This window comes from Balaenoptera acutorostrata, chromosome 3 (assembly GCF_949987535.1).
Source record: "Balaenoptera acutorostrata chromosome 3, mBalAcu1.1, whole genome shotgun sequence".
Classification (NCBI taxonomy): domain Eukaryota; kingdom Metazoa; phylum Chordata; class Mammalia; order Artiodactyla; family Balaenopteridae; genus Balaenoptera; species Balaenoptera acutorostrata.
The window spans coordinates 159,495,914-159,512,635 of NC_080066.1; the positions used below are offsets into that span (position 1 = coordinate 159,495,914).

Here is a 16,722-nt window from a genome sequence, read left to right on the forward strand (position 1 = left end):
CCGCCCTGACTACTACCTCCCTTCCCCAGCCGGGAGGGGTGGGGTCCCCTTGTGCATCCCACCTGGCCTCCCCTCCACCATCCCCCTCAGCCATTGGGTTGTAAGTATGGCCTGGTCCATCCCATCTCTAGGCTGTGTGTCTCTTAAGAGCACTGAGCTTGAATATTTACTGGTATATTGCGTGCCCAGCACACAGGTTCTTTGTACTTATGGAGCTAGAAAAGAGGGAGGAGTCTAAAATGCATTTCTCTGAGGAAAGACATTTCATCCTTTCCACTTGTATTTTACTTCTGTCTTTTTTGTTACATCTTAATTTTTCCTCATGTCATCTTAAAATTTAAAGGTAGCACTGACGTGTATGCAGCATAAGTGTAGGGCAGTGATTCTCAACTTAAAAAAAAAAAAAGGCTATTCCCATAAGGAACCTTGTTTAGATTTTGTTTTTTCCCTGGTTGTCTTTTCCCTCCCTGCCCCTCCACGAATAAAAGTTTAGTACCACAGATATACTGCATATATATTTGTGTACTGTGGTCCTTTGGAGGGTGACAAATCATTGCAGCATGTAAGATTTTTTCAGGCATTCCCTGCCCCCCTCTAAAAACCAATTTTCTCCTCCTTGGGGGCCATATAAGCCCCTTTGAGAATGTGTGGTATAGACTGACTGTATTCATTTTCTAGGACTGTTGTAACAAATTAACACAACTTGGTGGTTTAAAACAACAGAAATTTATTCTCTCACAGTTCTGGGGCCCAAGGTCCAAAATCAAGGGGTCCTCCCTCCAGAGGCTCTGGGGGAGAATCCTTCCTTGCCTCTTCCAGCCTCTGGCAGCACCAGGTGGTCGTTGGCTTGTGGCTGCGTCCTCACACGGACTCTCTTCTCTGTGTCTTCCCTCCTTCTGTCTGAGTCAAATTTCCCTCTGCCTTTCTCTTACAAGGGCAGCTGCCGTTGGATTTAGGGCCTGCCCCAATAATCCAGAATATCTCATCTCGAGATCCTTAACTTTTTCCAGACAAAGCCACATTCACAGGTTCCAGGGTTAAGACATGAAAATGTCTTTGGGGGGGTGCCACCATTGGACCCCCTACAATGACTAAAATATTTGGGGTGGCAGGGGACATCATTTGTGTCAGTGACACAACAAGAAAGCTTGGTGTGCATTTCACAACTCACACTGCTGGTCCAGTGTACTTATTAAAGTTCTGTGATGCTTCTAGCAGTTACAATGATGTTATTGCGGAAAGCCTTGGAGCAGAACCCTCGCAGATCTGGCCTATTCCCAGAAAAGACTTTTTTCTCCTGCATCGTCCCTCAGATGTAGCCATTTGGCGCCCTCTAGTGGAACCTGTGGGAACTTGCGGTAACTACAAAGTTCATTTTCAGAGGAAACTATTCACAGATTCAAAATGGTTAGCTAGGTGAGACATAGGATAGAAATGAAACAACAACAAACAAAACTTGGAGCGTCTATATTATAACCCAGTACAATGTACCGTCCACCCTCGAGAGAAGTGATGCCAGGCAGAGTCGGAGGAGATGCCTGCGTGTGGATTAGGGTTCTCCTCGGTCCTGCCGGGCCCTTTACGCAAAGAAAACTAATCGAGGGAGGCTACCTGCGGGAAGGAAATAGAATGAAAATGGCCGGGTATCTCCCCCGTCAATATCCCAAGAAAGGAGAGAGGCACTTTCAGTCATAAAGAGATATTTGAAAACTTCTTAGTCGTCAGTTTTTCATAACAGTATTACTTGGAAAGACTTCTGCAAAAACCCTAAGTGAATCAATCCCCTAGCTATATTCTTTGCCAGTTTTTCATCACAGTATTCTCATGACGGTATCCATCTACTGGATGAAGAAAGATTTGCGTGGAAAGGCCCATTTCCCGGGTAACTGTATACATGCGGACACTTTAATACAGCACCAGCCGTCCAGGCACCCTCACCGCCCGGCCCCCTGCAGTCTGAGTGCTTCTCCGTCCTGGCACAGGGTCATGGACCTAATAAGCACCTAGGCAGTACTGAGTGGAACTGCCACTCAGAGGTTTCCTTGGTTTCTTTTCAGTGGTGGCTTACGTACTAATGTTTCCTGCTTTTCAATCTGCAAAGGGCTTTGTCACTTCCGCGAGCTGCCTCTGGTGCAGAGCTCTCCTGCCCCTGTTTCTGGGGAAGAGCCGCTCCTCTGTGGGGTGGGAGTTGTTATTCCCGGGCCCTCCGTGGGCCACACACGAAAGCGACTTCCAGACGTACTTTTCCTCTTGCTTGCCTGAGAGCTGTTTCCCAGCAGGGATTTCCCCTCCCTGCGTGGGGATGGGAAGAATAGGTCAGGGAGATCAGGGAAATCTTACACCAAGCGGGTGTATCACACAGTAATAAACCCTTCAAGTACACCTGCATTTAGGCAGGTTTTCTCAAGAGCTGACTCCGGATCTTAACTGTTTTTAAAATGTTGCTTTTAAGTCCATCCACTAATTCGAACATCAATCAAATCGACTGGTGTGCCAGGCATCATGCCAAGCTCTGAGTGTACACTGGTGAATAGGACAGAAATGGTGTCTGTCCTCCAGGGATTTACCCACAGGGAGACCAAGATTAAACAAAGAGTGTACATAATCAATGATAAGAAGTGCTATAAAAAAAAAAAAAAAAAAGAAGTGCTATAAAGGAAAAATACCGAGGGCTGCCTAACAGGTGCACCTGATTCAATGCAGGGACAGGCAAGTCTGAGCAGAGATGGGAGGAAAGTGGGCGGGGCCAAGGGGCAGAGGGGAGGCAGGAAGGCAGTTTGGAGACTTGAACAAAGCCGGTATGATGAATGCAGCACATGCACATAATCCTCCATTAGCTCTAATTAATCTTTTCACTAGCTCAGCTGTTTCAGGTAAATGGATGAGGGAGGTCTTGTTCTAAATTTATAGACAGATTGGGTTGGTAGCAGTTGGGGTTAACTTAGAAGCACTGAAATCATGGCAACAGCTTTGGTCTTCAAAAGCTCCTGGAGGGGCTTCCCTGGTGGCACAGTGGTTAAGAATCCGCCTGCCAGTGCAGGGGACAGGTTTGAGTCCTGGTCGGGGAAGATCCCACATGCCGTGGAGCAACTCAGCCCGTGTGTCACAGCTACTGAGCCCATGTGCCGCAACAACTGAAGCCCGTGCGCCTAGAGCCTGTGCTCTGCAACAAGAGAAGCCACCGCAATGAGAAGCCCACACACCACAACAGAGTAGCCTCCGTTCTCAGCAACTAGAGAAAACCCGTGTGCAGCAGTGAAGACCCAATGCAGCCAAAAATTAAATAAATGAATAAATAAATTAATTTTTTTAAAAAAGCTCCTGGAGGCCATTTTAATTTTTTTTCTTTTTTTGTTAAGACCATTTTTTAATGAAGTCCTTGAGGATGGGGCTGATGTCTGATTCATTGTGTCACCCTTGTATTCTCACAATTTATAGTAGGAGTTGTATATGGAGAGTTATCTAGAAGCAAGTCAAACACTGATGATTTTCATAACCAATGGGCTGTTTTTTTTTAAAGAATCTTTTTTTGTTTTTAATTTTTAAAATTTATTTATTTATTTATGGCTGTGTTGGGTCTTCATTTCTGTGCGAGGGCTTTCTCTAGTTGTGGCAAGCGGGGACCACTCTTCATCGCGGTGCGCGGGCCTCTCACTATCGCGGCCTCTCTTGTTGCGGAGCACAGGCTCCAGACGCGCAGGCTCAGTAATTGTGGCTCACGGGCCCAGCCGCTCCGTGGCATGTGGGATCTTCCCAGACCAGGGCTCAAACCCGTGTCCCCTGCATTGGCAGGCAGATTCTCAACCACTGAGCCACCAGGGAAGCCCTGGGCTGTTTATTAACTTCTAAGGTTGCTGATGCCACAAAGGAAAACGAACTGTGATTGTGGCAGCCTATCTCCAAGATGGACACTGTTGGTTCCTTCCCTCCTAGTCTACCCATGCCGATCCTCCACCGGAAGGATTCCTCTGCCCACACCGCTTGAATCTGGGCTGGCCTAAGTGACTTGGTGACTCGTAGGAGGCAGTGCAAATGACATTTGGGACTTCCAAGGCCAGGTCCCAAGAAGCCTTGCAGCAACACCAGGGCTCTTGGAATTCTTACTTTGGGGCAATTTTATGGACCTTGAGAGGGCGAGTGCCCAGCTGTTTTGGACATCTCAGCCCAGGCACCAGACATGAGTTGAAGGAGCTGTCTTGGATTTTCTGGCCCTGGAAGACGTCAAACAGGAAGAGGCTTAGGCCCCAGCCATACGGCTTCTCAAGCCATTCAAGCCACTCCAGCAGAGGCCCTAGACATGGTGGAGCAGAGTTGAGCCAACATTGGTGTGCTCTAGGTGGTCTTCATGTCTTTGTAAAAAGTTAATAAACCGAAGCCTCAATTAAATAGGAGACCAGAAGGGGATGCTCTCATGGCCTGAAACAACAGGGGAGCCCAGTGGGAAGAAGAAAGACTTCTTTCCTGGCAAGAACTTTGCCAATGAAATAATGATGGACTCTATGTTTACTATAGCCTCCCCGACTTACTTTTCCCCTCTATAGGAGAGTTCTCCTCCCCTCCCTGTTCAGGGGATTTGCACTTGCCTTGCCATGGTTGCAGACCCCAAATTACAACTCTCTCCTGATCCCAAATAAACCCATTTTTGCTGCAGAAATAACTGGCAGTCTATTTGTTTTAGGTTAACATTTTGGTGGCCCATATGGGGACCAGAGAAGACCCCTGAAGACCATATGGCCCCAGGGCTGGTGAGCAAACAGGTGTGGTACCCACAGTTGAGCCCATTGTGCTCACTGCTTTTCTTGCCAACCTTGCAATTCGAAGGTCTTTCTTTCTCCTGGATGTGAGTTCCTGCCCCCTTTGTGTTTGAAGCTCTCCAGGCTTTATTCCGGATCTATTTTAAGGTTTCGTCCTTTCTGGTTAAGGCCTGGTTTTGTATGCGAATGCTCATTGGCACTTCGGTCTGATTCTGAGATCAGACTGTTTCAACAGAAACTGACTGAGAAGTGTCAGCCCCATCCTGTGAAACAGGGGCTGTTCTATGGCAACCGGCTGAAAAACCTTTGGCCTGGTTCCTCTGGGACCAACCTGTTCCTTAGAACTGGCTGGTATTAGGCCTGCAAGCTATTCAAGCTGCAAGATGTTTGAGATACTTGAACTGTTTAAGCTGTTTGAACTGAGTTATTTGAGCTGTTTAAGCTGTTTGAAAATTATTCTAGAGAAAAACCTCTGAGAAATGGGATCTCAGTTACCTAAATATTTTGGGGGTGCCCCCGACCCCAGGAACTCCGGCTGATTTTATGTTTAAAAAATCCACAGTTCATCCTCACGTGCATTTCTAACTAAATGGACCAACCTGACCAAAGGCAATTTAAAATATCAATGGCCATTATGGGGAACTTTTGACATCCCCAAACTTAAATTTCTTAAAAACAAACTAGACCACAATAGCTCTAAAATTTCCAGAACTGAGTAGAACACATATTTTGACTGGTATTTTGAGACTTCCCAAGTGTTATCAGGAGCCTAAAATTGCCTCTCTGCAAAATAAGATTTTAAGATTAACTGAGGCAAACAGACTTAAAGAAAGATAAGATGGCTCCCGAAGCCTCAGGCTCTTCCTTGGCTCCACCTCTGGTCCATCTTCCTGCTCCCTTCCTATGCTGCCTTCCCCCCTCTAGACCCTCAGGTTTCCCCGTACTAATTCTCTTGCCAAACTTCCCTGTTTCTCCAAAACTCTGCCGGATCCCTTTTCCTCTGAACGTTATCAGAACCTTGCCCTTTAAAATGAAGACTGCAGAGGACCCAGAGGCTAAACCTTTAATTTCTATATTCCCTGGACTAAAGCTGAACTGTGAGCCATGGTCAAAGGTTTTCCCTAAGTAGCTGAAATCCTCACAGATTTGCTGAGGAATTTAATACAGCCGTTCAAACTTATCAACCTGGGTTTTCTGACTTACATACCAGCTAGTTCATACGCTTGTCAGTGAAGGCCAGGTCCAGCATTAGATGAAAACTGCTAATTGGGAACATCCTGAAAGGTCTCTAGAATTATAGCCAGGAGACCAGCCTACTAACTTACATGATCCGGCTCGGGCAATCCCTAGGTGACTTCATCGAGCAGTTCATAGGGCTTTTCCAAAGCCTGTTGATTGGAACAAAATTCAGGCTTGCACAAAAAAATCTGACCATGTTCATGATTATTACAAGTGGCTTTGCATTTGTTTTTTAATTAATTAATTAATTTTTGGCTGCGTCGGATCTTCACTGGGGCGCGCGGGCTTCTCATTATGGTGGCCTCTCCCGCCGCGGAGCACGGGCTCTAGGCATGCTGGCCTCAGTAGTTGTGGCTCGCGGGCTCCAGAGTGCAGGCTCAGTAGTTGTGGCCCACGGGCTTAGTTGCTCCGTGGCATGTGGGATCCTCCCGGACCAGAGCTCGAACCCATGTCCCCTGCATTGGCAGGCGGACGCTCAACCACTGCGCCACCAGGGAACAATTGGCTTTGCATTATTTTTAAAGAAAATTCTAGTCTTCCTTCAGATGCTGATTCCATCCTGGTAGCTTTTAACTCTAACTTTATTAATGGGCTGAACCAGGATCTTTCCCTTCTAGTAAAAAGGACCAAGATGGAATGGGAAACGATGTCTACTCTAGACTTGGTTACTCTGCCAAACCAGCTCTCTCCCACTCTCCCGCCTGAAAGGGAGACTGACAAAATTCTTAATTTTTCATCTCCAACAAATGAAGGCTCCTAAATGAAACCCAAAGCCTCCTAAGTTTCTGCTATTATTGCAAAGAGCCAGGACATCGGAAAAGAGATTGTTACAAATTTGAGTACTTAGGCACCTTCAGCCCGTTAACTAGCATTTGTGACATCCTCCCGATTCTCAGTGGCGGGACTCCACAGAACTACAGGAACTCTTCCCAATCCTCCCTCTTAATCAGCTTGAAGAAACATTTCCCCCGATGGGAATGAAGTTTTTCCAGTCCTGACCGACACTGGGGCCACACTCTCGGTGCTCAGCCCCACTGCTATATGGGATTGTTTCCTTAATTTCTCTTTCTGATCTTTCGTTGTTAGTGTACAGGAATGCAAGAGATTTCTGTGCATTAATTTTGTATCCTGCAACTTTACCAGATTCATTGATGAGCTCTAGTACTTTTCTGGTAGCATCTTTAGGATTTTCTATGTGTAGTGTCATGTCATCTGCAAACAGTGACAGTTTTACTTCTTTTCCAACTTGGATTACTTTTCAACCCCACTACTATAAAGCAGCCCCCTCCTTGGAGTACTAAAACGGTTCAGGGAATTCCCTGGCAGTCCAGTGATTAGGACTCGGCACTTTCACTGCTGTGGCCCTGGGTTCAATCCCTGGTCAGAGAATTAAGATCCCACAAGCTGCGTGGCGTGGCGAAAAAAAACCCCAACAAAAACCTAGTTCAGATACTGGGGATCTCTAATGAACCTTAAGAGGTTTCAGTCTCTAAAGCTATTCTCTTTCGTTTAGGCCCTTTGAGAGGTACACACCCTTTTCTCCTTAGTTTCTCTGCCCCTAGCCATTTACTACACTGAGATTTGTTAGGGAAGTATCATGCTGGAATTTCTTTCTCCCAAAAGGATAAAATAATTCTAGAACTTGATAATAGCCATCAAAGCAGCCAACCAGTGAACTCAATGACGCTTTGACATCTCTGGACCCTTGCTCCATCTCTGACGCTACTAGACTGATTCTGGAAACACTAATAATTTGTCCCTATTGAATCAGCTACCACACGCCTTGTGGGCAAAATCTCCAACTGATATGGGCAAATTTCGCAACCCACCTCCCATCAAGATTCAAGTAGATCCTTCAAAACTTCTTCCCAGAATTAATCGATATCCTATAAAGAAAGAAGCCCTTCAAGGCATAAAGCCTGTAGCAGAAGATTACAAGGCTCAAGGCCTCATAATCCATTGTACTACCCCCTGTAATACCCTGCTCTCCTTCTCAAGTCTCTTCACAGGAAGACAGCCTCCACTTCCTAAAGCTTTTAGCCTTAAAGGGATATAAGGTCACCAAAGAAAAATTGCAGTTTGCTCAAACCCAGGTTCGATATTTAGGGCATCTGATATCAGAACAGGAAATACACCTAGATCCAGATGGACTTCATGGTGACCTAAGTTTTCCAAAACCCTAAACTGAGTGCCAACTGCGAGGTTCTCTCAGGCTAGCTGGTCATTGAAAAAAATGTCTACTCAATTGCTTTTGGCATTTAAAAACTCCAAGGGCTGGCTAGACCTTAATGACCATCCAGTGCAAGCAGCCTCTTGATAAAATGAGCAGTTTGCCCAAGACCATCCACTCACTGTGAGGACTAGAGCCCAGTCCAGAGCTTTCCCCCACTTGCTATGGCATCCTTCCTTTCTTCCTTTGCATTTCAGCGCCATTCACTGGGGGCAGAACTGATCCCTAATCTCTTTTATGAAGGGATTAGGCAACTCAGGAGGGTCAACGGGAGAACCTGTTGGGAATGCAAGACCCAACTATAGGCCATGGAGGTTGTGTATGGGTCCATCCCTGTGCATCTGTCCAATTTGTCATCATGACTCTGGAACTGGAATAGTGACTCGTAATTAAAAAGCCCCTTTCATTAGTGGCAATAGGTCTACTGGGATGCAGTGTAGTTTCTCTGTAGCTAAGGCTGGGGTTTCATCCCAGTTCATAGGCCTTTCTTCTACTTCACTGCTTTAACGTATAAATGTCCAGTTCCTAGCTTACTTCACTATGCCCGGTGAGACCTAATAGGTTCCTTCTTTGGTTTCGTGAACTTGAGTACAAAAAGCATTAGCTATGCAGTTTTAATTACTTTTAAGCCTTAAATGAGTGATGAAATATAAATACCAATTAACACATCTAAGGCTTCTTCAATTACTTTTTTCCTTGCCTTTGAAATAATAAAGGATGTTGTTCACAGCTCCAGTGTGGACAGTTCCATTTACAGCATTTATTTCATCTAGAGTCAAAATAGGGACTATAGGGAAACCAGTGTGCTGTTCTCACCTCTGTCCTGGCAGTAAATTTCCATGCATCGTGTAAGATGCTACCAGCCAAAGAACAGTGTCCAAACAGTATGCAAAAGGAAATAGCATCTGTGTAGGTTGAAGAAAATTCAAGTAAATTCTTTACTAGTACAAGGGAAACAAGACCAGCTGGATGATTCCCTCCACTTCCTCCCCCTCCTCTCTTGCACAATCGGGATTAGTTTCTCTGTTTCAAAAAAATTTCATTTAGAACAAAAAGATTCAATTAATCAAATTTTCCTAAGGAAAAAAAAATTTAGGCAATGCATGGGTGAAGAGTGGGGAAACCCAGATGCACAAACTCTGAAACTCACAGCTGTGCTTTCACATCTCGAAATAAATCTGTTTCCAAGAATGGAGGTTTCTGTTGTTCACATTTAAATCTTGAATCATGTAAAACTCAGTGACAACTTCATTTTCAAAGTCAGAATCCTTGTTTAGGATACTTAAATCTCATATCTAATACTTAGAAGACTTACGAGAAATTATTTTCAGTCCTGAGAGGCTAAATAAAAGAGTTCTATTGGGAGGGAGAGAGAAGGCAAAAGGAAACTGGATTGAGCAAAACCAGAAAATATTTATATGAATGTTCTCAAGTCAATTAACTAACCATATTCTACTCAACTTACATAAGAAAAAAATCACGTGCAGTGTTTGTAAGTGGGATTTAATACACAATTCAGCATTAACACTAGGTCGTTTAAAATACATTAATCCAGACTGAAAACATTTGGCCACTAGGAAAGCCAGAGTTTTGCTCAAGGTTGTTCAATCTGATGGCTTTCTAAGTAGTGGTGGAAATGACATGGGAAGAAATATACAAGATCTGTTAATGCAGAAGCATCTCCTTTTGAACTGGTAGATTCTAAAGCTCATTTTGTTTTCTACTTGACTCTTCAAGTATTTGGAAAATATCCAAAAAGTAAAAAAATCTTCCTTCTCCTGTTTTTTTTTTTTTTTTGTAGTTTCTACTACAGAAACTATTTCTAATTTTTTACTTGCATATATTTATGTATATGTCGTGACACAGTATAAGCAAATTTCAAGGTTAGTGTAGCCAATCAAAATTCGTGTCATAAAGGTAAAAGGGAGAGGCTGTTTCTCATCAAGTTGCATCCAGTGAAGACCAAGGACTCATTTTAATGACTTGTCAGAAAGGCGCTAACTGGTCAATAGGCATCACACCCAACTCCAGGTTGAATGATCAAACTGCTGTTACAGCTCCGATGTCCAACTTCCTCAAAACTTTTAGTCAAGGTCAGTCAAAGTCATCTTGGGTGGCTGACTATGCTCCCAGAAGTAAAATTTGAGACCCAATTTCTCCACTTGCCACAATCTGCATCATCTACACTTTTTCAAGGATCTGATGCTTCTAAGATGAACATTTTAACTCCATTTCTTTCGAGTTGGCTGCTAGGAAGTTAGGGCCAGATTTGTAGCCTGGTTCTAACATGCATTTTGTGTACAAAGTTCACTCCTGATTTAATACTGTTTTCTCCTTTGTTTCCCCTTTACTTACTTATCCTAGGTAAATTTCATGGTGTTGCACCGTTATGTAGCTCTGTAAGCCCTCCTAAAAACTTTCTGGGAAAAGGCAATGCATAAACAAACTTTAGCTAAGTTTTACCGTAATCAGGATAACAGTGAATACGCATACTATATATCACAGGCTGATTCAGGTCAAAGATCTGAGAGATTTAAAAAGGGAAACATTTCTTAGCAAATTCATATTCTGTAGGATAAAATTCAACTTATAGAAATCTGAATTTCAATAGTTAAAAGTAAATGTAAGATGGATTCAAACTGCCCCTAATGAATGCTTTCCAGAAGTTTCTGAATTTCCAAAAAAGTTCATGAAAAAATTGAAAGATTCAGGTTTTAAAAAAAGTCTGCCTGGAGAGGTGCCTGGCCATGGTACGTTATAGCATACAGGATAACCAGAGGTGGAATCTTTATTTCACAGGTTTCAAGATACAGTACAAAACGAATCTGTACATCTCTCTATTAACAGGATTTGTTTACACAATTATATTACACTTCACCAGCCTTTATACTGAATTTAATTAAATACAAAATAAATTTACAAAAAGTCTACCATGGTGTTCTTTCCAATGCCAGCTTACGGTCTTTTAAAACGTTTCCTAAATATTGATAGTGGTTACACCTTGATCGTATCAATATTATGTGGGGTTTTTTTTAAATCAAAGAGAATAGTGTCATCTTGTTATTCCAAACAGGAAAACCGGTGCATGTGAGGTGACTCCCTGTACACAACCAAGACATCCTTCTCACGCACACATCAGGTCTTTACTTGAGCAAACAGTCACTTTAAAAATACAAATCATTTTTACTTGGAATATTTTCAATTTTCTTGAAATACCAAGTGGAAGGAGAAATTTAGCTTCTTTTCAAGGACTACTACACATTTAAAAGTCAGATAGTGCCTCTGACAATACGATATTCAGAATTTTTGTATTTTCATTTATATTTAAGAGCAATGACTGATGAAAAGTATTTTTGTGAAAATAGAAGTTTCTTTTGCTTTATTTCTTGCACAGTTGTAGTCATAATATTGTATAACATAATTAAATTCACTTTCAAAACAAACACTGTTATTGGGACAAATGTAGCCCACGTTGCTCTTCTTGGTAGGTAAAGGGGCTGTTTCTCTGAAGCATTTTTTGTTTTGAAATGTGCATGTGAAATGTTAGTCCAAACCTCTGAAAAAGGTTTTTTGCAGATGTAGCTAGACAATATAATACACATGCTACACACATGAAGAGTTGTGGTCTTCATTTATAGGCTTGCATGCATACTTCCAAAACACTGGTTTGAAGAACAAACATGAGGAGCAAAGAAAGGGAGAAAAAAAAAGCTTATACAAAATATTTAAGTTTCCTGGAGGCAACAGCAGCTCCTTAATTAAATAAAGCAACAGATCATGGCCAGATCACCAGCAGAAGTTTCTACAACTTCCCAATGGTACAGAGATAAAATGGCTTAGCAGTAAAACTCTCACAAATTAACCTTATATGCAGAAGGGTAACACATCCTCAACAGTATTAAGATTAATGACTTACAAGTTCATCTAAATGCTAAATAATAATGAATTTTGAAAAAAAGAAACCTTTTGGTTTATTTTTCTGTGCCATTGGATATTAACCAAAAATAAGATAAGCCTTACCCAGAATACAGAAACAAAAGCTCCAAAAACAAAAAGGAAAAAAAAAAACCAAACCCCAAACCCCAATGCTACCTTTGTTAACATAAAACAAAAAGCAAAACAGTTAGTCTCAAGACTCTGGAACAGTTGACTAACCAACAAACCAAATGCACAAGAGAATAGAAGCTAAGTAGAGTACTACTGTCATCACCTTGGAAGGCAGGAAGACAGACTATAAAAGGGATTGGGAGAGAAGGGCTACCACGGAGAAATGAAGCCGTACTCTATCTGCTAGCTCTAAATTCTAACATTAAAACTCCTGAATCCTGGAGTTAGTTTAATGTCACTGACATTAACTAGCTTTAGTTACTGTCATTTTATTCAAATGGATGCCATTTGATTAGGTAGGTATTGAGCATTATTTTAGGAGAAACACCAAACCCAGTTCCTATTTGCTTAGGTATCATGTCCCTTGTACAGAATGAAAAAGGGAGCAAAGTATTTTGAGACAGTCTTTAAATGAAGCCATAGGAACTAAGTTATTTTAAATTTACCATTCAAATTTCCAGTAGCAAATGACCCAGGGTAAAACAGGAGGTGGACAAAAGCCAAGAAAAAGATCTATTTGGAAGATTAATAAAAAGGACATGGCTAGTGGTACACTAACGGGAAGTTATTGCCTGGAGAACAAGACCACATTTTCCCATCTGCCTCTGGGTAGTGCACACTGCTTTAAGAAATGTTTTTTCAAAGTACTAACAGAGGGAAGTAAAGATAGAGATAACAATGCTACTGAAGGAAAAATTAGGTGGATGGTAGAAAAACATGGAAGTTTAGTTGTTAAAGTTTTAAATAAATTAAAACAGTTCCTTCGAAATGAAGCGTGGCTGCTATTGTGAGTCATACTTATTTTGAAGGTTGGGGGAGAACAGGCAGGGGTGAAGACACCAACATACTGTACCGACTGTACTCTAATCTCTAATGTAAGAGATCAAACAAGTCTTAATATTTACATGAGCTGCCCAAAGCAACATTACACTTCTGAGGGTAAAATTTCCTACCTTTCAGATCTGCATTTTTACATATGGTTCTCGCTGTCACCACCTCTTCCTATTTAGAAGCAATTATCTAGGAGGAAAGTTTGCTTACCAGGTTTCTCATAATACTCTAAACACCAAAAAAGCACACTACTTCACATTTAGAGCCTTCATGTTCATTAAGACTAATTCACTCTAGTTCTAAATACAATCTCTACTTCAAAAACCAAAGTCTTACAACGCTTCAAGTTTTCTGGCAGATGAGGGGTTATGGAAAAAGAGTATAAAGATTAATATAAACAGACTGAGGTCAGCAGGCACAGAAAGCCTGCTCAGACACTAAGAGGGCCTCAGACCAGATACAGGCTGGTGAACGCTGCCATCCGACAACAAAAAGGAATACAAATTTGGTTGAAGTTTTAATTTTTTCATTTGTGGTATGTGACCTTCTCTGTTTTCTTTGTTGTTGCTCTCGTTGTTGTTTTCCGTAGTACTTAACCAGACAATTCTGAAGTGTAATAGCCTTGATTTTCCTGATGTTAACAGTGGGAGGGTGGTGAATACGAAAGCTAAGCAAGTGGTTGGTCTTCTACTGTAACATCAAACTGCAGAAATAAAAATCTCCCTGAACAGTACAAACAGGCTTTGGTTTTCCTCAACCACTGATTTTAATGCATTTCAGATTCTCTGAGTGTTAGTATTGCAATGGTAGTCACTGTATGCCATAGCTTGGCAATAATATTTCATATTTTAAAAATTCAGGAGGGTGGTCTGTTCTTTTGCAATAAGAAATGCAAAGTAAAATAAATCCTGGGAACAAGTGCTTCAACTTTTGGGAAAGTGTGTCTGTGATCCTGGTACCCCACCCAGAGTTCTTCAATACTGTTTTCTAATCTCTCCCCTTTAGTCCATCCTCTGGCTTCCAGATAAAGGCTCTGTATACTCAAAACAAACAAGCAAATTACATTGAGTAATTTGGGGCAAGTTCACGTGTTAGCTCAAGAAGTCAGTTCACAATGTTTTCTATATATTCCATTCCAAGGAAATGAAGTTCACATAAAACTCTTTAACATGGCCTTTCAGTCTCTGAAGGAGAGAAGTATGGTATAAAGTATGACAATCACCAACAGTAAGAAACCTCCCAACCTTGCCTTTTAAAGTAACAAATACGCTGAATATGTATACTTGCATGTGGCCTGGTAAAAGTTCCTCGGTTATCAAAGTTCTGAAACACTTTGAAGACTTTTTTTTTTTTAACTTAAAAGGCAAGTTCTATTTTCAGACTTTCAAACATGTTAAGGTTAAATTTGCAACTAACTGGGTTTTCCTTTTTACATCGATCAGTTTTTAGTGTCGACACATGAGACCTTAAAGATGGTTGACAGAACTTACGCACATTGAAAGAATGACCAAAAGGACCCAAGAAAGATAGCTGGACACAGCAGACGTTACCTTGAGTGTCTCACGTGTTTCCAGGAAAAAAAAAAGGGGGGGGGGCAGGGGAGCCACTGAGAGTTGTTATTCCATACGGCACTGAAACGGACATTCAACTCAGTTTAGGTAAGAGTTACTTATCCCTGAAAATAAAGGCATCAGATTCTAAGCAGCTTTAGGAATTCAATGCTTCCTTGTGCCTCTTCCAGGAGGTGGCCACTGATCCAAAGTCCTAAATCAAATGCAAGTGTTTTTGGTAAACGATTTCCTTGTTTGTCACTGGTCAAGGCTGGCCGCCGTGGGTCACTGTGGTGGTTGCTGCTCGGGCGGTCCCTCCTGCTGTGGTGGTGCTGGCCGTGGCCCGGGAGGCCTGGGGACAGGCATGTCCTGGTGCTGCCTCTGCCTGTAAGCGATAACTGTCCCCAACAGCAATGCGATGATGGTCATGAGGTAAAGGTCCCACTCAGGTCCCAAAAGCTGGTCCATATCAAGCTGGGTGAACAGATCTCGAAGCTTAATGAGAAAAGTATAAAAATCATTATGATCATTAAAATGTAATAGAAGTAGCTAGGAAAGTTACATCACAGATTAGAGATAAATACAGAATTTATTAAATCAGTTGGTTTTAGTAACATTTTGCAATGTGTGCCAAAAAAAAAAGGGTTTTACTAAACACAGAACTACCATATGACCCAGCAATTCCACTCCTGGGTATATATCCGAAAAAACAGAAACACTAATTCTAAAAGATACATGCACCCCAATGTTCACAGCAGCATTATTCATAATTGCCAAGATGTGGAAGCAACCTAAGTGTCCATCAACAGATGAATGGATAAAGAAGACGTGGTACATATATACACAATGGAACATTACTCAGCCATAAAAAAGAAAGGAATTTTGCCATCTGCATCAAAATGGATGGACTTGGAGGGCATTATGTTAAGTGAAATAAGTCAGACACAGAAAGACAAATAGTGTACGATATCACTTATATGCAGAATCTAAAAAATACAACAAACTAGTGAATATAACAAAAAAGAAGCAGGCTCAGATACAGAGAACAAACTAGTGGTCATCAGTGGGGAGAGGGAAGAGGCGGAGGGGCAATATAGGGGTAGGAGACTAAGAGGTACAAACTATTAGGTATAAAATAAGCTACAAGGTTATATCATACAACATGGGAAATATAGCCACTATTTTATAACTATAAATGGAGTATAACCTATAAAAATTGTGAATCACTATATTGTACACCTGTAACTCTATAGTACTGTATATCAACTATACTTCCATTAAAAAAAATAAAAATAAAAATAAAACCCACCAGACTTTAACAAAGGATCCAATCTAATAAAATTAAGGACAAAACAAGACAAAAAAATAAAGACAATGAGTTCAACTGAAAAAAAAAGAAAGTTTTAAAAGCCTTCAACTGAAACTCAAAATAATGTCTGAGGACCAGAGCTATTAATTCTTAACAGCTGACTATATAAGGTATCTAATATGGTTCCTTTCCATCAGTAACCTAATGCACTGATTTCCAACCATTTTTCACAGGAAATATTTGAAACAAACACTGGGGACAATGGAGGACCAAGGGTGGGTGGAAATCAGTATCTTGACACACCTCACCTATAACCTATTTTTAGTGATGACACACTAGCTAAAAAGCTCTCTTCTAATGAAAGCATGGCTATTGTACTACTTCTCTCGTGTAATTGAAAATGACAGGAATTCAGAAGTTTAATAGCTGAACAAATAATGCTTTTTAGTTAGGATTTAACTAAATATTTAACTGAAATTGAACTTAAAAGTTATTTTCTTCATCTATGATATTTTAATTGTTTTAATGTCACAAGTTATTCCTGGTATTTTCTGACTGCTACTTACCCACAAAGAAAGTAAATATGGGGCATAATCCTTTATGTTTAAATAAAATTACATTTAAAAGGTCCCCATAATACATATTTGTAGGTACAGGTGCTAAAATTTTTCTGGAAAAAAAATTATAACAAACTATTAACTG

The 16,722-nt window shown here is 41.4% G+C and overlaps 1 protein-coding gene across 1 annotated transcript in view; it reads right to left on the reverse strand.

The window, feature by feature from the left end:
- Nucleotides 1–10,993: 10,993 nt before the first annotated feature.
- The window catches only part of SEL1L (SEL1L adaptor subunit of ERAD E3 ubiquitin ligase), a 56,912-nt gene continuing 51,183 nt past the window's right edge, over nucleotides 10,994–16,722 (reverse strand). Inside the window, exon 21 of the mRNA XM_007188710.2 lies at nucleotides 10,994–15,206. Coding sequence (XP_007188772.2) covers nucleotides 14,997–15,206 — 210 coding nt within the window. The 3' untranslated portion in view covers nucleotides 10,994–14,996. The remainder of the gene's footprint in view (nucleotides 15,207–16,722) is intronic.